Genomic DNA, 20,719 nt, shown 5'->3' on the forward strand with positions numbered 1-20,719 from the left:
GGTGGTCTGGTGCTAAACAGCCTGAAGCAGTCCAAGTTTCAAGTTTATTCAAGTTTCATTATAAATTTGATTGATCGCTTATTCAAAATTCTAAGCGATGAACATATCAGTAAAATTACAAAATTAAGGGGGCAACAAAACAAACCAAAAACCGAACCTTACAAAACATATTGAAGACTAACTTTACCCGCAGCCCACAGCCCGAAGCCGCCCGCAGCCGAAGGAGCCTGCCCAAAGCCGCCCACACCCGAAGCTGCCAGCAGCTGAAGGAGCCCACCCGCAGCCCACAGCCGCCCCGGTACCTTTTTTAAGTTGCGGTACTCTCCTGCTGGACAGCTGTCAAAACGTCCAAGTGGACATTCTCAAAACAGATTTTCTAGACGTCTTTCTGGTCATTTTGTCTCCAGTGCATCCATATCTTAAGGGGGCATATTAGAGTCATGTTTTGGGTGGGCTTAGGGTGGACTTTATACTTGCTGTTAATGATTTATGTGTTCTATTTTTAATTTGTCTTTTTGTTTTACATAAGCTGTTAACAATTTTTTGTTTTTTGTTTTTAACTTTTTATTAATAAGATTGTTAGTCTCCCCATAACTTGTTTTTATTGTACATCGCTTAGAATGTTTTATATAGGCGATTTATCAAATAAACGTGAACTTGAACTTGAACTTGACTTAGGACTTGGATGCTTGGCAGGGATAATCAAACCTTTAAAAAAATACTTCCTGGGATTTTTTTTTATAGACGTTTGGAGCTAAACCTGTTTTAAAAGCGTCTAAATACTAAAAAGGTGCCCAAACTGATCAGATGGCCACTGAAGGGATTAAGGCATGACCCCCTTACGCCCCCAGTGGTCACTAACCCCCTCCCACCACCCAAAGAGGTGAAAAAAACCTGTACATTCTAGCTTGTATTACAAGGGGGTGCTGAAAAGTTAGCCCAAGCAGCTTCAGATGTTAACACAGACATTTCAGCCAAAAGAGCAGAGGGGCACTCTAAGGGTTACTCCAGTGAATTTCACATTAAAAGTCCCGGGTACAGATGTCACAATATCTTGCTTATATTGTATGGTGAGCCCTCCAAAACCAACTGTACCTACATTAAGATGACACCTGTAGGCATAAGGGCTCTTGTTGTGGTGTACAGGTGTGTACAGTAAGTTTCGGGTGGGTTTTGGAGGGATCACCAAACAATATTAACAAGATATAGTGACATCTGTACCTGGGACTTTTAATGTGAAATCCACTACAGTACTTCTTAGAAGAGCCCCTCTGCTATGCTCAGCTGTCTGAACAGTTTGTTAAGAATGCAGGCTGCCTAGAAAACTTGCTCTTGTATGTTTTTCCTGTGAACTTCTTTATATTCGAGAATGGACAGAAAAGACAGACGTATTAAGGACCAAAATGTCTACACAGGTTATTTTTTTTTTTTTTTAAAGAAATCTTGCTGTTTTGAGAATGGATATTTTCTCTACTGGATGGCTGGCGCCTTTCCCAAAACATCCAAACTCAGACATCCTATCAAAAATTCCCCTCTACTTGCCCAAATCCTGCAAGTTGATAGCAATTTTCCAGAACTAGAGGAACTCATCATTTACTGAAAGAGGCAGTACCATAATAATTATTTCGACATAGGAGTAGGCGTGATGGCCATTAATTATTTACTGCACTCTGCAAACTGTGAGTCAGGCCATAAGTGGAGAAAGCACTGAATCATTTACAGAGAAGTCAATACCTGACCTAGCAGATTGGAAACAGACCAGAGGACTTTTTATATCAGATTCCAGATATAGCGTTTGCACTGAATTTCACTGGGGACAGTCGACCAGTGATCTCTGGATTTGAGATGAGACAAACTGGGAAGATCTGAGACTGTTTCCCTCTAGGAATCGAAACTCCTACCTGAGGCCTAGTTGTAGGTACGTTGACGCCTAGGTGAGCTCTTTACCACTGAATGATGATTTGGCTTTTTGGGTCAAAGCTTTGAGTCAAGAGATATTGTTTGTATTTAGCTTATTCCTTTTCAGTAATAGTTCAAGGTGATTCATATTCGGATACACTAGGTATGTCCATGTCCCCCAGTGGGTTGACAGTCTAAGGTTATTCCTGAGTAAATGGAAAGTTAAGTAACTTGCCCAGGCCATAAGGAGTTGCTGTAGGATATGAACTGGGCTTCCCCGGTTGTCAACCAAGTTCTCTCACCACTAGGCTACTCTTCCACTCCAAATTGCCTGAGATCCAAGATGACTTAAGAAAGAAAACATAAAAACAGCCATATTGGCTTCAGACCAGTGGTCCATCTAGCCCAGTTTCCTGTTTCCAACAGTGGTCAATCCAAGTCACAGTGAGAGGTGTGTATGGACAGAAACAGAGATGAAAGTAGAACCTCATTTCTGCAAAATTAATGCTCGTCGCTCAAGGCTGGCGATAAGGACCCTTCAGTTCTCAGGGTGCAAGAAGACGCGAGCTCGCGAGGGGAGAGATATTCAGCTTTCTCCCAGGCTGATTTACTTCTGTGATTATGCTCTTATGTACTACTCAGCCTCTCCTAACAAAAAGGTGGAATCCGGACCACCAAGAATGTTTTTGTTTCTGTTTTGATGTTTCTACTCTAGAATTTAAGAAAAACTCATCCATATGTAAAGAACGGTGTTTGTGAGTTTTGATACGGTCATTTGTGGTATGATCTCTGTCTGATTCTTTGCACAGGATGAGTTACAGAAGGCATTTCCCTGTTCCAGGTAGCTTACAATCAATGTTCTGATGCTCTAACCCAGTGGTTCCCAATCCTGTCCTGGAGGATCCCAGGGCCAATCGGGTTTTCAGACTAGCCTAAATGAATATGCATGGAGCAGATTTGCATGCCTGTCACTTCCATTATATGCAAATCTCTGTCATGCATATTCATTAGGGCTAGCCTGAAAACCCGATTGGCCTGGGGGTCCTCCAGGACAGGGTTGGGAACCACTGCTCTAACCATTAGGCCACATCTCTTAAGAGCCACAACAGAATCAGACAAACTGACCATTTGAAAAATAAAAGATAGAGCTCCCACTCACAGACAGTCAGCAGTTTTAATCTGCTTCCAGCTGTAGGCTGAATTAACCCCAGATATTCAATGTTGGACCATGTCCGGGCTCTTCCATTGAATACTGAAGACTACTGCAACCTCTCTTCCACTAAACCATCTTTCTCCCCTTCAATCTATTCAGAACTCTGCTGCACATCTCATATTTTGCCAGTGTCGCTATGCCTCATTACCCCTTTCCTCAAGTCACTTCATTGGCTCCCTATCTATTTCCGCATAGAGTTCAAACTGCTCTTACTGACTTATAAATGTATTTGCTCCTCAGCTCCTCAGTATCTCTCCTCACACTCCCCCCAGGTACTCTGTTCACCGGGTAAGTCTCTCTTATCCGTACCCTTCTCCTTTACAGCCAGCTCCAGACTCCGTCCCTTCTACTTTGCTGCACCGTATGCCTGGAACAAACCGCCTGACTTGGTACGTCAAGCTCCATCTCTAGCAGTCTTCAAATCCAGGCTCAAAGCCCCCTTCTTTGAAGCTGCTTCAATTCCAAACTCCAACCCATCTTCTAAACCCCAATATCTGTCATATCATTCCCTCTGTAATTCCCCCACCTGAGCCCTGTGTCTTGTCTAGATTGTCTCTTCCATGTTTTGATGCACAGTCACAGTTTTTCAAGCCCAGCCTTCTGCCCCATTTCCAGCATTCCCTGTTCATTCTTTGAATGAGACTGATGCAAACATGAGCTCTTGTCTTTCTTGCAGTTCCTGTTCTTGGATAGAGGATTCTGAGAGCCCTTCAGTGAAGGAAGATGGTGGTCTGGTGGTCTGGGACAACGTCTGCCTTCATGTTCAATGTGATGGTGTCTTTGAGTCTCATCACTGCCGCTCACAGTTAGTAACGTAACACTTCTCATTTTATCAGTTTTTCAGTACTGAGCCTGCAGAGTGAAAGAGGTTTTGCTTAAAATATGTGGGGAAGTAATTTTAAAAAGGTTTTTACAATGGTGTGTGTGTACCATGTCTAGGTCTTCCTGCAGGCGTAGTTTGGATGGAGAAGAGATAGAAATAAGAACATAAGAATAGTCCTACTGGGTCAGACAAATGGTCCATCTAGCCCAGTCCTGTTTCCAACAGTGGCCAATCCAAGTCACAAATACCTGGCAGAAACCCACATAGCATCAACATTCCAGAACCCCAGAGAGCAGCAACATTCCATGCAAAATCCCCAAAGAGTAGCAAGATTCCGGAACCCCAGAGAGCAGCAACATTCCATGTGTAATCCCCAAAGAGTAGCAAGATTCCAGAACCCCAGAGAGCAGCAACATTCAATGCGGAATCCCCATAGAGTAGCAAGATTCCAGAACCCTAGAGAATACTGAAAGGAATCGACAAAATAGAGCAGAGATTATTTACATTGTCCAATTTGACACGGACAAGAGGACATGAAATGAAGCTAAGGGGGGGACAAGTTCAGGACTAATATCAGGAAGTTCTGCTTCACACAGAGAGTGGTTGACATCTGGAATACTCTCCCAGGGGAGATTATTGCGGAATCGACAGTCCTAGGCTTCAAAAGCAAACTAGATGCATATCTCCTTGAGAGAGGCATATAAAGATATGGTTGGCTATAAAATAACAAGTATATTAGGCACTTGAATATATCTTTATAAGGCCAAAAAATCTAAGAAGCATCAAAAACTAAGCCTCAATTAAAGTTAATATATTCGTTTATGACCTCAGCAGTACAAACTGTGAGAAAGACTTCATTCACAGTATAACTTGCACTAAAGTCTTCATCGGTCAGATTTTTTATCTCAAATCTTATTAATTTATTTATTTTTATTTAGTTTTCAAAATAACTTAAGAGATAATACTCATCTCATTATCAGAGCATAGCAGGGGTTCTTCACCGACATAGGCTATGTTTCGCCATACAAGGCTTTGTCAAGGTAATCCCCTTTCTTATGCCGATTCCACATTCGCTGCCATCATTGTAGTTTAGTTCAAAAACATTGTAGTTTAGTTCAAAAGTTTTTGAACTAAACTACAATGATGGCAGCGAATGTGGAATCGGCATAAGAAAGGGGATTACCTTGACAAAGCCTTGTATGGCGAAACATAGCCTATGTCGGTGAAGAACCCCTGCTATGCTCTGATAATGAGATGAGTATTATCTCTTAAGTTATTTTGAAAACTAAATAAAAATAAATTAATTAATAAGATTTGAGATTAAAAATCTGACCGATGAAGACTTTAGTGCAAGTTATACTGTGAATGAAGTCTTTCTCACAGTTTGTACTGCTGAGGTCATAAACGAATATATTAACTTTAATTGAGGCTTAGTTTTTGATGCTTCTTGGCTATAAAATAAGCCAGGTGTATACCTGGCAGGGCCTCCGCGTGTGCGGATCGCCGGACTTGATGGACCGAAGGTCTGATCCGGAGATGGCGCTTCAAAAAAAAAAAAAAAATGCGGAATCCCCATAGAGTAGCAAGATTCCAGAACCCCAGAGAGCAGCAATATTCCATGCAGAATCCCCAAAGAGTAACAAGATTCCAGAACCCCAGAGAGTAGCAACATTCCATGTGGAATCCCCAAAGAGTAGCAAGATTCCAGAACCCCAGAGAACAGCAACATTCCATGCGGAATCCCCAAAGAGTAGCAAGATTCTGGAACCCAAGAGAGTAGCAAGATTCCAGAACCCCAGAGAGCAGCAACATTCTATGCGGAATCCCCAAACAGTAGCAAGATTCCGGAACCCCAAAGAGTAGCAACATTCCATGCGGAATCCCCAAAGAGTAGCAAGATTCCAAAATCCCAGAGAGCAGCAACATTCCATGCGGAATCACCAAAGAGTAGCAAGATTCTGGAACCCCAAAGAGTAGCAACATTCCATGCGGACTCCCCAAAGAGTAGCAACAATTAACTTAGGTGTCAGCAGAGCATCTACTAGTGCCTTCCTACTGGTGCAACTTTAGAACCCCAACCTTTCTTTCTAAATAGAATATTTTTTAATGTTTTAAAGTTTTTTAAGGACCATCAGAACACTTGCTCCAAACACCATTTCTCTTTATGAGTGTCTGCCATAATTTTTCAGAGGCCCTTCTTATAATTTTTATATCTTTCGGATATATTCAAAAGAGTGTTTTAAATATATATTAGAGTATGTACATATCTCAGAAATAGAGAGTATCTTTCAGGACCACCTAACGTGATCATATTTCGCTCAAAGTTGTGTCAGGGTATTGGATCCTGAAGAACTCGGGATGTGCGTTCATTTGAAATTAGGGGGTCTGAGTCCAGGTTCTGACTCCGGCTCCTCAAGCAGACTATATTCACTGCCCTGAAGAATGGAAAAAGTTCCAGCTAGCCATAATAGACTGACTTAGTGGTGCTTTGCACTGGTTACCGCAGACCACGCTTCTAAGCTGGTTTGTTACCGCTGGGATTTTGGAAAGAAAATTACAAACCACCATGCCATGCTTTGGCTTGAATGGCGATTAAGAAAATGTTATATAATATAAGTAATAATAATGTGTAGAAGGGAGCCTTGGGGAGTTGTGAATGAAGACACATAAAACCCAGTTCATATAGAATCTAGCTCAGCTGGAAACTGGAAGGAGCAGGAGAAAACCCCAGTGAAAGACAACCAGTTCTGCTCCCTGATCAGCTGAAAGCCCTAAATGTCATCCGAGTCAGCCCTTTCTGGGATATATTAACTAACATCTGATGCCGGAACTTTGCAGTCCAAGTGGTAGATCTGAAAACGTTGTGCTCCATCCCTAGCGGTCAAACTGTTTTCAACTCCTAACCTCCCCCTCACTGCTGTCAGATACCTAGACCCACTGTATCATTTCCTCTACCATGATCTCCCCAACCCTGAAATGTCCTGTCTAAATTAGATTGTAAGCTCTTCAGAGCAGGGACTATCTATTGTATGTTAAAATGTACAGCGCTGCGTACACCTTTTCAGCACTATAGAAATAATAAGTAGTAGTAATAATGTGACTAAGAGTCAAGTACTCCAATTTTCATGTCTTTATAATGAATGGGGCTGGTTCAAAATCCATTGTCTGATGATGTTTGGAAAAGCGCTTTTCCCTCTTCCTCGGGATCACTCACTTGCAAACCCTAGTGTAGACTTACACACAGGTCCAGGGAGTATGCATTAAGTAGCATTTATTTTCATCCTCCCCTTTCTACGCCTTTCAGGTTCCTGCGGCGTCCCACCTACCTACCCCTTTGCTGTACTGGATCAGAATTATTTTGGTATCGAAAGCTTTACTTCAGGGTCCACTGTGTCGTACCATTGTCAGCTTGGTTACAGTAAAATTCCAAGATCTTCTAACCACATCACCTGCACTGACATTTCGGGGTGGTCACAGCTCCAAGAGTTTTGTCAAAGTAAGTGAGCTTTTTCATATTCGTCTTTTGGCTTTGGAGTGATGCCTATTGTCTGAAAGAAAACAAACCCAATCGTTGAATTCTGTTCCTTAAGAGATAAAAGTGATCACTAAAACCTGCCACGGTTTTTAAGGGGAGGGAAGTTTCATGGCGACTCCAGGAAGTACTTCTTCACCGAAAGAGTAGTGGATCATTGGAACAGACTCCCACTCCAGGTGATAAAGGCCAGCAGCGTGACGGATTTTAAGAGAAAATGGGATACTCACGTGGGATCTTTAAGGGAGTAAATTCAGGGGAGGGGATACTTGGAATGGGCAGACTTGGTGGGCTATAGCCCTTTTCTGCTGCTTTTTTCTATGTTTCTATGTTTCTATCTCATTATGTGACCTGTTCATGAACTGGTGTACCGAAGAGAAGAACCCAGATGGCCTCTATGATGGGGAAAACAATCCAAGTACAGGAGTCGTGAGGAAAAGAATTCATATCGTGCTGTGAACTAATAAAGTTGTTTGGACTGTCCCTTGCTGTGTGCTCGACATCTTTTCCTTACGACTCCTGTACTTGGATTGTATGAATTGTTGTAATCATAAGGTTCTTTCTACTAAAAGGCATTACATTTTGAGCTTAACATGCTATAATGCAGAATTTTAATGCATGGCAAGCTCAGAACTAATGCTGCATCAAGAAGGGGAATTCTCTCTATGTTTTATTGCATGTCATGCATCAACATTCAGGTTAATACAGTTAGGAGGAGTGTGTGGCGCAGTGGTTGGATCTACAGCCTCAGCACCCTGGGGTTGTGGGTTCAAACCCCGCGCTGCTCCTTGTGACTCTGGGCAAGTCACTCAGTCCTCCATAGCCCCAGGTACGTTAGCTAGATTGTGAGCCCACCGGGACAGAGAGGGAAAACGCTTGAGTACCTGATTGTAAAACCGCTTAGATAACCTTGATAGGTGGTATATAAAAAAAAAATCCTAATAATTAACCATTTCATGTCATTCTAGGAAAATCGTGTGGAAGTCCAGGGGAACTACTCAACGGCCAAGTTGATTTAGAAGATGCCTCGTTTGGTTCAACAGCAAGGTTTTCTTGTAACGAAGGGTCAGTGTCGATATTTTTACTTTATCTTTCTTTGTTGGGTTCTTTTCTTTTGAGAGTGCAGTGAGAGAACTTGTGATTTGATGGAGGAGATACAATATCCAGTGACCACCTGACTCCAGGCTATAAGGGACTGGCAACCTATGTCTGCTTTTCAGCTCTAGCGTCAACTCAGCCAGCATATGAAAAGGGGACTTTGTGAGGCTTCAACAGCTCATATTCAGCTCTTTCTATAACAGTTTTCACATTAGTCTGCTTCGAGATATCACAGAAGAATCTAGTTTTATCAAGAAACAATAGAGCTCCTAGATCTGACTCCCAGAATGCTCTATGGCTGTAACATAGGCAAAGAAATTAAGTTTCTTTTCCTCTTTAAAAAAAAAAAAAAATTCACACTATCAAATGCTTTGTGTTTTGTTTCACTTTTATTTTATTATTTTTCCTGTTCATAAAAAGGTTGGTTTATTATAGAATAATCATTCTTCAATGTACTAAAACTGTCATGCTGAATTCTTTTGCTTCTTCCTTCTCTCAATTTCTTCCACGTTTAGGACCTTGAGTGGCTGCTCTCTCCTCTTAACTGCTAGCTCTATGTTCTTCCCACCTGACTGTACAACTTCACAAGTTTAATAGTCCGATCATCTGTTTCAATTGCTTCATCAGTGTCGTTTTTCTCCAGGAATTCTCATACCGATTTAGCACCTTTGCCAAAAGCATTAGCCTTCCATGCATGGTATGTGCCAGAGGGGTCCGTCTGGCACAGCCTGGGAGTTCCATCCAAGTCAAACCCTACAATTTTATTTTAACAGAAACGGTTTTTAACACATGCTATAGCAGGGGTCTCAAAGTCCCTCCTTGAGGGCCGCAATCCAGTCGGGTTTCCAGGATTTCCCCAATGAACATGCATGAGATCTATGTGCATGCTATGCTTTTAATGCATATTCTTTGGGGAAATCCTGAAAACCCGACTGGATTGCGGCCCTCAAGGAGGGACTTTGAGATCCCTGTGCTATAGTGTTTTAACACCTAGGGCTCCTTTTTCGAAGCCAGGTTAGGCTTTTTTTGATCGCTGGCTGTGGAATTCCTATGAGCATCGAAGCTTACAACGCTGCAGCCGGCGATAAAAAAAGCCTAAAGGGGGGAGTTATTTGTTTATGTATGCATTTATTTATTGGGATTTATTAACTGACTTTATGAAGATAGGCCGTGTACAACAGGTACAGATTAACCTAAAACCTGCACTTTTGTTAACAGCATAACAGAAGTAAAAATGACCAAATACACATGAATTCAATCCACGAGGTATACAGTCGACTCCACCTACGTGCATGTCGGATAAGCGCACGCTCCGGTTATCCACACCCGACCTCCAAGGTCCCGTTTTTTTTTACATTAAAGTCAATGGACGTAAACTCTGGATATTTGCACTTCTGATAAGGACACAATCCGCTTATGCGCACTGATGTCATAGGTACGCTACATTCACTCCAGTTAAATGCAATCACGGGTCCTCTGTATTTATTGCATCGCATTTACTATCCCTTCCCCCCCCCCCGAAACATCACAGTATCACGAGCAGTCCTAGGCAGCAAGTAGACGGGAGACCTACGCCAGCGCGCTGAGCACTCACCAGCGCCTTCCTCTCAGCACTGCTTGCTGTTGCCTCCATCACCCCAGGTAGCTACCGATACTGGCTAAATGACCACCTGACAAAAAAGTGGTTCTCCTATTAAGCACACACTCCGCTTATGCGCACATGGCGATCCGGTCCAGAGGCCTTGCGCTTGAGCGGAGTCGACTGTACTCTAAATCAGCACATTGAACCCTAATTATAAAACTACCATGAAACATTATAAAAAAAATATACACATTTAACAGCACTGAAGTTCAAATAACAGAGCTATAATATGATGACGTGGTCTATAAATCATTACACAGGACTGATGGCTCAATATTCAATCAGAGGTGGTCAACATTTCTTTAAACTCTAACCATCACCGGCTAAAAGAGACACCAGACCTAGGAGAACTCAGACCCCATTTACTCACCCCCCAATCAAAGGAACACAGCGCAAGAAGATGTACGACAGCCTACTAGCAACGCAAGCAACGAGAGTAGCCCACCACCTCTCAGACATGCTGACAACTGCGTCCGACTACAAAATATTCCGAAAGGAAATTAAAACCCTGCTATTCAGAAAATTTATCAAGAAAAACGAAAACATCTCCTTATCGTTCCCAATCTTGTAATTTTCCAAGCAAACTCTCAACCATATAACTCCTGGCTCCTCCTCAGCACAGCAGCCAGTGCTGAAATTCAGCGGAGCTGTCCAGGAAAGCAGTGCTGAATACCAGTTCCTAGTTGCTCAGGGTGGAATAAGAGAGCCACCTTTGAATACAGTAAGCATAGATATGAGTGTGTTAAATCAATTTATAGGCTGATATTCAAAAGGGTTTGAGCGGTAGGAGGGGTCTAGTTGGGTTAATGGCGGTTCGGAGCGGAGTTTTGGCAGAGCCAGCACTTAACTGGTTAGCAGCAACTTACTTCTCTGAGGTCTTCCACTCAAACGACTCAGTCATAATTTTGCCTGCTGCTGCATGACTCAGATTCTGCAAGAGCCGCCATGCACGTGAATGTCTATTCCTCCATCTGTTTAGGACTGGGAGATCCGGTTCTAAACTACAAGCAGAACCTGAGATGATGCAACCTGGAAATCTCTATTCCATTTGTAGGTCCTTCCAAAGAGGCCACTTTATATTTGACACTCTTGTTTCACTTGGCAACTGCAAAATCTTAGCACAAGTTAGCAAAATGACCCCCGAGTAAATAGGAAGCATCCGTCTGGAAAATTAATCCATGTGATGTAATTCACAGTATCAACATATTCAGGGACTCGCATGACCCAGTCCACAAGTGTATTTGCCTCCCCAGATCACATTCAGGGAGCATTATACGTTATTTATACTAACTTTCCCCACGAGACCTTCAGACTTGTGAGATCAGGTGGGCAGCCAGTTTAAACTTATGTACAAAGGAAATATAACTCGTGTCCTTTCGTTCTGCTTTCTGCAGGTACAGATTGGTTGGAAGGGCTGAAAGAAAATGCCAGCATAATGGTTTATGGTCTAATATGGTACCAGCATGTGAACGTAAGTCGGGATTCTTGTTATAAAACTCTATCGATTTGAATGACAGAAAGGAAGAGAAGGCCAATAGTTGGGGAGGTGGAAAATGTCAGATGGGAAAAAGTATTCAGAGCAAGGGAAAGAAAAACAATCCACCGAAGTAGCTCCACAAAGAACAGAAGCGAAGCAAAAGGCAAAAAATGTGGAACTGATGATCTCGTAAAAACTTTATTTGTAAATGGTGCCAAAATGTACAAGATAAAATATACAATAATGAAAATCACAACAAAGAATGTGGCATAGACCCAACACGGGCTGTGTTTCGGTCTATGTGCGTACAGTGTTTTGCTGCGGTGTCTCACATTTTTTAGCTTGTGGCTCTTAGCAGGACTGGACCCCGGAAAAGGTCATTTTCATGTCCGAAACACAGCCCGTGTTGGGTCTGTGCCACATTCTTTATTGTGATTTTCAGCATCGTTTGTGAGGGAGAATCTCTGACTTCGTCACACTCGTATAGAAAAGAGAAGCTAAAACTGGTTGTAGGCGAGGAGGTTCTCAGACTGGGCCGAGCAGGACATTGGAACTCTTGGCTTGAGCATGCTTGAAAACTAAAATTTAGCTGAGAAGTCATTCCTCCAACAGACACTACGACAGTGTTATGCAATCCAATAGCAGCCCCTGGAGACCTCTGGGATGGTCCTTATTATCATTCTGATTTTTTTCCCCTATTCTGCTTCTCTATCCAAGCTTAGGGCAGAAAGGAAGAAATGGATGGAAGGAAGGAAAAGCTTCAAAGGCTGGGAGGGTGTAGATGGGCTGGAGTGAGCTTTGACAGAGACTTCAGCCGTTGGAACCCAAGTACAGTACCGGGCAGAGCTTTGGATTCTTATCCATAAATAGCTAAGAAGAAAAAAAATTAAATTGAATCAGGTTGGGCAGACTGGATGGACCATTCGGGTCTTTATCTGCCGTCATCTACTATGTTACTATGTAAATGCTGAAAGGACTTTTCTCAATAGTGGTGGACATACACTGGTCAGCAGTCATGGCCTCACATGGGAAGATATTTGGCAGCTTTCTTTCAGCTCATTTGAATGCCGGGTGGCCCCGATATCATAATTAGTGAAGCCCACTGCACTAGGGAGTTATTTTCAAAGTTCAGGGGCTTGAAAGCTCACTTTGAAAGGGAAAGTCTCCCTTCCAAGGCAGAGGCCAGTGCATGCACTGAAAGACTTTGCTCCTGGTTTGAAGCAGGTGCAGAACACACCTACCCAAGTGCTAGAATGCAGTTTTCAAATGAGTCCTTTATGGAGGTAAATATATGTTAAAAAGTTTTCAAAATTGCTTCACAAAGGATTTGAACTCAATTTCTCTGTAACTAATCAAGCAACGTTGTCTTCTTTACATCCTTTAGCTGTGATCTGTGCAGATCCTCCAGAGATTATAGATGGGACCTATAGTGGCCGAGACAAGGAAGAGTTTACCTATCAATCCAGTGTAACTTACTACTGTAACAGTCCCTCACTTACACTTATAGGAGAACCATCAATCTTTTGCACAGAGTACGGAAACTGGAGTGGCGATCCTCCAGCCTGCAGAGGTAAAGCAAGTTGCATATTTTTAGGAATGATTCCCAGGAACTCGCGCCTAGGACCATAAAAATAAAGGCAGGCGGTACCGTATAGACTCACCATTTGAATGAGGCACGAGCATTCGACATGTTAGATCCACTTTGCCAGAGGCATGAAGCGATGATGTGGATAAATAATGATGCATGGGAGAGGGGTAATATACAGGGTAAAAAAAAAATATTGAAAAGTACAGGGCAGAGTGTGGAGCAAAGGATAACTGGTAATCAAAAGTATTTCCCAGATAATGAAATGATTCAATCAGAGTGCCTAACAGATGTAAATTAGAGTGTGCTTGAGATAGGGATCCTGTGTAAGCCAACAGGCAACAGTCTAACCAAATTTCTGCCAATCCTATAGGGCTAACAAAAACAAAAAAGGGAACAAAATACAAAATGAAAATGCCTTTAAACCACGAAGGTGCTCAGAACCATTGCAATGGTAAGAAAGGTAGGGGAGGGTCATTGGGGTGGGCAGACTAGATGGGCCATGGCCCTTATCTGCCGTCTATTTCTATGATTCTATGTTTCTAAACCAGGGCAGCAACCCTTGTAAGGACTTTCAAAGAGTCTATCATAGCACCATCCTCAAGCGGTAGAAAGGGATTTAAATTTTGGTGAGTGTCTTTTTATACTATTTTTCTTTTTTCTATTAAATGTCCATTTGAAGTCCATTTAATAGTATAAAAAGACACTCACCAAAATTTAAATCCCTTTCTACCGCTTGAGGATGGTGCTATGATAGACTCTTTGAAAGTCCTTACAAGGGTTGCTGCCCTGGTTTGGTCACTTTCTTTCCATGCAATGGTTCTGAGCACCTTTGTGGTTTAAAGGCATTTTCATTTTGGTTTTTGTTCCCTTTTTTGTTTTTGTTAGTTCATAGTCTTTTGGGAACTTTTTCTGTTTGAATTTCACCTAGTTGTTATAGTGGGAACCCTATAGGGCTAACATCCGGGTTATGATATAGAAGGAGAAAGTCATAAGTATAAATATGAAATAAAATTGCGAATCCTTGGATCAGTGTTTTCAACGGACCTAGAAACAAATTAAACAGAGCCCAAGAGAGTTTAGAGCCTTCTGGCTCTCCATATTGCAGAGGATGAGTGGCTGATGCCAAAGATGAGATGGCAAAAACTGTAAAAGACCATAGAAAAGATGGAACTCACTTCAACAGTGCGTTGAGCCTGAATCCGAGAGTCAGGACAGGAGGAGCGAGTGGGCAACCAGGTCAAATGCTGCCGACAAGCCTAAGAGATGGCAAGGGTTGGAATGGACCTCACTGAGGGCTGGGATTCTGTGCTACCATGAGGCCTAAATCCAAATTGTTGTGGATGAAGAGCTAAAATCTTAATGGCTTAATCGGAGAAACATTATTTTTTCCATGGTTTTTGAAAGAAAACAAAAGATTACAAAATGAAAAGGTACAATGGAATCTATTCAGTCAGATATTTTGAAAAGAGGAAAGTTTTCAACTGAGTTCTGAAATGTTCGTAAGAACAAGATGTAATCTTCCACTGTAACTATGGCTTACGTAACCTGTAACTGTGCATTATGTATACGATATCACGTCACTCCACTACTGATTAAATCACACTGGCTACCCATTTCCCATCGTATTACTTTCAAAATTATACTTTTAGTACATAAAACACTGACCTTCAATGAACCACAATTTATTTCTAAAATGATCATTCCATATAACTCCGTACGTTCCTTACGTTCATCTACTTCGAATTTATTATCTATCCCCTCCTTAAAAATTATTGGCATAAGAAGAAACGAAATATTCTCCGTTATGGCACCCACGTTATGGAACTCATTACCGAACTACATAAGAATAGAAAAAGATTTACATACATTTAAAAGATTTTTAAAAACTTTTTTATTTCAAGATGCATTTGAACACATGTTATAACACGCATAATTTTTAAACTTCTTAATATAAATATTGCACTTTCTAATTCCCCTTGTTCCCACTGTGTTTTCCCTTTATGTAAATTTCAATATATAAAAATGATGTAACTTTCCCCTTCTTCCCTGCCTACCTATATCATTCCTTAACCCCAAATGTATTGTAATGGTCGTTCTCTAAAAACTGTTTTAAATCGGCTGTATTATGTCTAACCTGTCAAAAATATATGTGAAACCACTGTCTGTGGCTTTTAGAGTGTACATCGCCTAGATATTTCGATAGGCGATTCAAAAAATGCTAATAAACTTGAAACTTAAATCTTGATATATTGGTGTTACATCCCTAATGTGTGTCGGGTTAGGAGAAAAACTTGTATTGAAAAACTTACCCTGTTCCTGTGCTTCCAGACAGACTTCCTAAGTCATCAGGCTGCCCAGTGGTATAAATTAATATCTGATTTTTTGAATAAAAAAACAAAAACTTGTCTTAGAGACATTTGGAGAATTGAGACAAAGCAGCAAATTTCTGCATCTCAATGGCCACGAATTTGGAATTGGAGGATGAGTTCTACAGCGTCAGCATCTATGAGACAGACTTGGGTTTTTCTTACTGCATAGATCTTTTTGGACCTCGGTTAGGTTGCATCGGTTAGATAGTTCGAAATCCAATAGATGATGGCTTTGTCATCTTGATATAGGGACATTGGATCATTTGCTTTATTACTGTCCTTTGATACTCAACTTCTGGAAAACCATTTTGGGGTCAAATTATTTTAATATTGGAAGTTCCACTATCAATATCATACGATATAATATTATTTGGAACGACATTATTCATTAAGAAACCTATAAATGCAAATAAGAACAAATTGTTTCTTATCATGACAGGAGTGGCCATGCAGATGATAATAAAAAATTGGAAAAATTGTGATAATTTGTCAAATTTGTAAGTTTTAAAACATTTTTTTCTTTACAGAGGGGTCATCATAGTAAATGTAAGGAAATATAGGACCCATTAACAAAATATTGCAAGTTATGATATTGTAATATTAATTCCCTTTGGTTTATGAAAGATTGGTATACATATCCAGGAGGGGAGGGGAGGGAGGGTGAGGGAGAAGGAAGGTGGGAGGTGGGATTTAATAATTGTATAGTATTTGATTGAATCAAAGTGCAGTCGGATATATTACTTGTTGGTTTAATTGTTTGCACTATGTATTTGATTTTAAAATGAATAAAGAATTTAAAAAACAAACAAACCTTACACTGTTGAGGATAACGATGGCAAACTTTAACCTCTGAACTAGTATGTATAGAATTAGGACACAACCTTATATCGCAAAATTGTTCTGTTAACTGTATTTGATGTATATTTAACCTATAACCTGTTCTGAGCTCCTTGGGGGAATACGGGATAAAAACGAATTAAATAAATAAATATAGTGCTGGGAGGAGGTGAGTGGGGGACTCAGGAGCAGCCGAGAGGTTGTGCGCTAGGGCGGAGCTCTTGCCCCCCCCCAAAAAAAAAAAACAACAACAAAGCAGCGTTCCACTGTCTATGCTTGGTGCAGTCCCTGCATTAGACAGTGGTCTTATTAAAACTATTGCACTTTACTGGACGTGTAAACTCTTCTTGTTTCCAGATATCACATGCCCCAAACCAGTCATCGGACATGGACAAATTACCTCAAGTTTTCAAACTCTGTATAGACATGGTGACACAATTACATTTCGGTGTGATTACGCCTTTATCATAAACGGCAGTACCCTGGCTGAGTGTGGCATTGACGGCAGGTGGCTCCCAAAGAACCCAGCATGTCTGAGTCGTAAGTACTTTATCCTTCCAGAACTCTCTCCCCCTCCCCCAGGCTGCATGCATAGGTGACTTGCTCTCCCTTGAATCCCCTCAGCACCTTTCTTCCACCAGTACAGGAGTGGCAGCCAAAACTTAGCTCACAAGATTGAAATTCTTTGGACCAGCTCGAAACACAGTCATGTCAGCATGTTCGTGAGCTAAGTTATGGCCTCTCTGTTTGCAGTTTCTGCTGTTGATTATAAATAAGATTTTCAGGATAAACACTGAGTTTTACCAAACGGCTGGGGTGAGGTAAGGAGAGGGAAAGAAGGTTTAACTTTATACTTAAGAAAATAAGAATAGCCTGACTGGGTCAGATCAATGGTCCATCAAGCCCGGTAGCCCATTCTCACGGTGGCCAATCCAGGTCTCTACTACCTGGCCAAAACCCAAGGAGTAGCAATATTCCATGCTTCCGATACAGGGCAAGCAGTGGCTTCCCCCATGTCTTTCTCAATAACAGACTATGGACTTTTCCTCCAGGAACATGTCCAAACCTTTCTTAAAACCAGCTACGCTATCCGCTCTTACCACAACCTCTGGCAATGCGTTCCGGAGCTGTACTATTCTCTGAGTGAAAAAAATTTCCTCCTATTGGTTTTAAGAGTATTTCCCTATAACTTCATCGAGTGTCCCCTAGTCTTTGTCATTTTTGACAGAGTGAAAAATCGATCCACTTGTACCCGTTCTACACCGCTCAGAATTTTCTAGACTTCAATCCTATCTTCCCCTCAGCCGTCTCTTTTCCAAGCTGAAGAACCCTAACCGTTTTAGGCTTTCCTCATACGAGAGGAGTTCCATCCCCTTTACCATCTTGGTCGCTCTTCTTTGAACCTTTTCTAGCGCCACTCTATCTTTCTTGAGATAAGGAGACCAGAATTGAACGCAATACTCCAGATGAGGTCACACCATGGAGCGATACAGCGATATAGGCATTATAATATTCTTAGTCTTGTTAACCATCCCTTTTTAAACAATTCCTAGCATCCTGTTTGCTTTTTTGTCCACCGTCGCACATTGGGCAGAAGGTTTCATCATATTTTCTACGATGACACCCAGATCCTTTTCTTGGGCGCTAATCCCCAAGGTGGGCCCTAGCATCCAGTAACTGTGATTCAGGTTATTCTTCCCAATGTGCATCACTTTGCATTTGTCCACATTAAATTTCATCTGCCACTTGGATGCCCAGTCTTCTGATTTGCTAAGGTCCGCCTACAATTTTTCACAATCCGCATGCATTTTAACAACTTTGAACAGTTTAGTGTCATCTGCAAATTTAATCACCTCACTCGTCGTTCCAATTTTCAGATCATTTATAAATAAGTTAAATAGCGCCGGTCCTAGTACAGACCCCTGCAGGTGGAATGTCTTTGTTTTGATTGACATCATCTGTACTGTATATACCAGTGGTGTACATGTAGTTACTTTTTACTTTTTCTCACAATAAAAAAAAAAAACATTATAGAATTTTTATAAAAGGCATCAATGTTGCCTTTATAGAATACCAGAAATCAACCAGATCTGTTCACAATGCAAAGATTTTCTTCTGAGCAGACTCAGGATGGGGAAATCTCTACCTGTAATTCCCAGCACACGTTTTGCACTGTTCCCATGGAGTTTTAGAATTCATACGTAAGTACATCGAACCTGCATGCCACATCCTGGACAAATTTTCAAAGAGAAATGCCATAAGGATGTTCCCTCTGAAAATGAATTTGTGGTTCCAGAGGTAGAACAGAACTATAGACGATAAAATCCAGGCAAAGGATCATTGTAGTCTTATTAGAATGTTTATTTTCTTATTTTTCTCATTTATTCTCTATTTTATTTCTTCATTACTCTACTAATTGTCATTTTTCCAGGTACTTTAGTTAGATTGTGAGCCTTCGGGACAGTAAGGGAATTTCTAAGTACCCATCTTACTTATAATTTTAATGCACCCTATTGTCTATTTTCTATAAACCGCTTAGAATCCTAACGGAGTTTAGTGTTATATAAGAAATAAATTACATTACATTACAAAGGTTCATTCTTTGTCATGAGTGAGTGCGTAGCAGAGGACAGTGGAAATCTTTGCTCAGGTTTCTAAGATTCCCCTGGGGCTTCTGAGCTACATTTTGTAAACCTGAAAAATTTAATATTTCTGCTGGAAATTTTCCAAGAACCAAATTTGCATGGATGCATTTTGAATAGTTTGTTTCTTTTTTTTTTTTTTTTCAGGTGAAAGCTGTCCTGAGCCAGTACTTGAAAATGGAGAAATAAAAGGAGTTAAAGATACTTATAAATCTGGATTAGAAGTTGGATATAAAGTCTATAGTCGCATTGAATTTCATTGTAATTTCGGATATAGCTTATCACCTCGTAATGCAAAAACGGCTTATTGTAGAACTAATTTACAGTGGAATACACAAATTCCAACTTGTAAAGCTTGTGAGTATCCAACACTATGTACAATGTAATATAAAAAAAAAGAAAGAAGAACTGAAGACAAATAATGACCATTTGAGAGTGTGTGGTGCAGTGGTTAGAGCAACAGCCTCAGCACCCTGAGGTTGTGGGTTCAAATCCCTCACTGCTCCTTGTGACCCTGGGTAAGTCACTTAATCCCCTCATTGCCCCAGGTACACTAGATAGAGTTTGAGCCTGTTGGGACAGACAGGGAAATATGATAATAGGATATAAGTGGGATATAAATAATATATATCACTACGCCAGATAACCGCTGATATTCAATGGGACAAAGCCAGCTATCTCTCACTGAATATCCTGGTCAGCAGATGTCACGTGACATAGCTAGTGAGTAACCCATTCACTGGCTGACTAGCTAAGTCCATCTTTGGCTGCTATATGGGTATCAGAACGGGGGATGGCCACAGGGGCCATGATCCCCCCCCCAAAAAAATAATTGGTAGTCAGTCAAAGGAGATGGCTCTCTCATCTCCCCACCCACCTCTTCCCAGGCCGCTCCCATCTTAAATCTTCACGCAGTGGGAACGAGTGAGCCTGCCCCGGAAGGCTTCATTCTGCAGCATCCAGCAGGCTCACTCCTTGCTGCGGCCAGGGAGGAGGTAGGTGGGGGAGCCGGAGAGAGAGGTCTAGGGTGGAGCTTTTGCCCCCACCCCCCCCTTCAAACAAAAAGTGTTTGGCTGCCTAAAGGGCTGCTATGACTTAACCAGCCAAAAAATATTGGCTTAACTGGCTTTAAAACATTTGGAAAGATAACACAGTCTGTACAGTGAGGAACACGTGCCTGGGGAATTCGGTGTCTTCTTGATAACGTCTGTGTCCACACAATTTAGTGATCACATATTATAAAAACATAAGTGTTCCCTTATTGGGTCAGACCAAGGGTCCAGTGGCCAGTTCAGGTCACAAGAACCTGGCAGAATCCCAAAGACTAGTAACATCCCAGAATCTCAAAAAGTAAGAAAACAGGCAAGTGGTTAACGATGAAACCAAATGTTTTGAAGCCAGCAAAGAAGATACATTCTTCGATAGGTCACTTGGAAGAAATACCCGACAGATTCTAATCAGGAATCTGGTCTGTCTTGATTCCCACTAGAGAATGACACAGGGAAAAATTTGACCCCCATCCCCACAGGAACTCAATTTTCCCACCCCGTCCCCGCAAGTTTTGTCACTGTCCCTGTCCCTGTCCCATTCCTTAACCGC

General features: G+C 41.5%; 1 protein-coding gene across 1 annotated transcript in view; it reads left to right on the forward strand.

The window, feature by feature from the left end:
* Window positions 1–1,747: 1,747 nt before the first annotated feature.
* LOC117347550 (complement receptor type 1-like) overlaps window positions 1,748–20,719 on the forward strand; it is a 131,080-nt gene continuing 112,108 nt past the window's right edge. The window contains exons 1-8 of the mRNA XM_033918638.1: window positions 1,748–1,918; window positions 3,789–3,917; window positions 7,240–7,431; window positions 8,436–8,532; window positions 11,602–11,678; window positions 13,069–13,254; window positions 16,836–17,018; window positions 19,268–19,477. Of these exons, the coding sequence (XP_033774529.1) occupies window positions 3,836–3,917; window positions 7,240–7,431; window positions 8,436–8,532; window positions 11,602–11,678; window positions 13,069–13,254; window positions 16,836–17,018; window positions 19,268–19,477 (1,027 nt within the window). The 5' untranslated portion in view covers window positions 1,748–1,918; window positions 3,789–3,835. The remainder of the gene's footprint in view (window positions 1,919–3,788; window positions 3,918–7,239; window positions 7,432–8,435; window positions 8,533–11,601; window positions 11,679–13,068; window positions 13,255–16,835; window positions 17,019–19,267; window positions 19,478–20,719) is intronic.

Source organism: Geotrypetes seraphini, chromosome 13, assembly GCF_902459505.1.
Source record: "Geotrypetes seraphini chromosome 13, aGeoSer1.1, whole genome shotgun sequence".
NCBI lineage: Eukaryota > Metazoa > Chordata > Amphibia > Gymnophiona > Dermophiidae > Geotrypetes > Geotrypetes seraphini.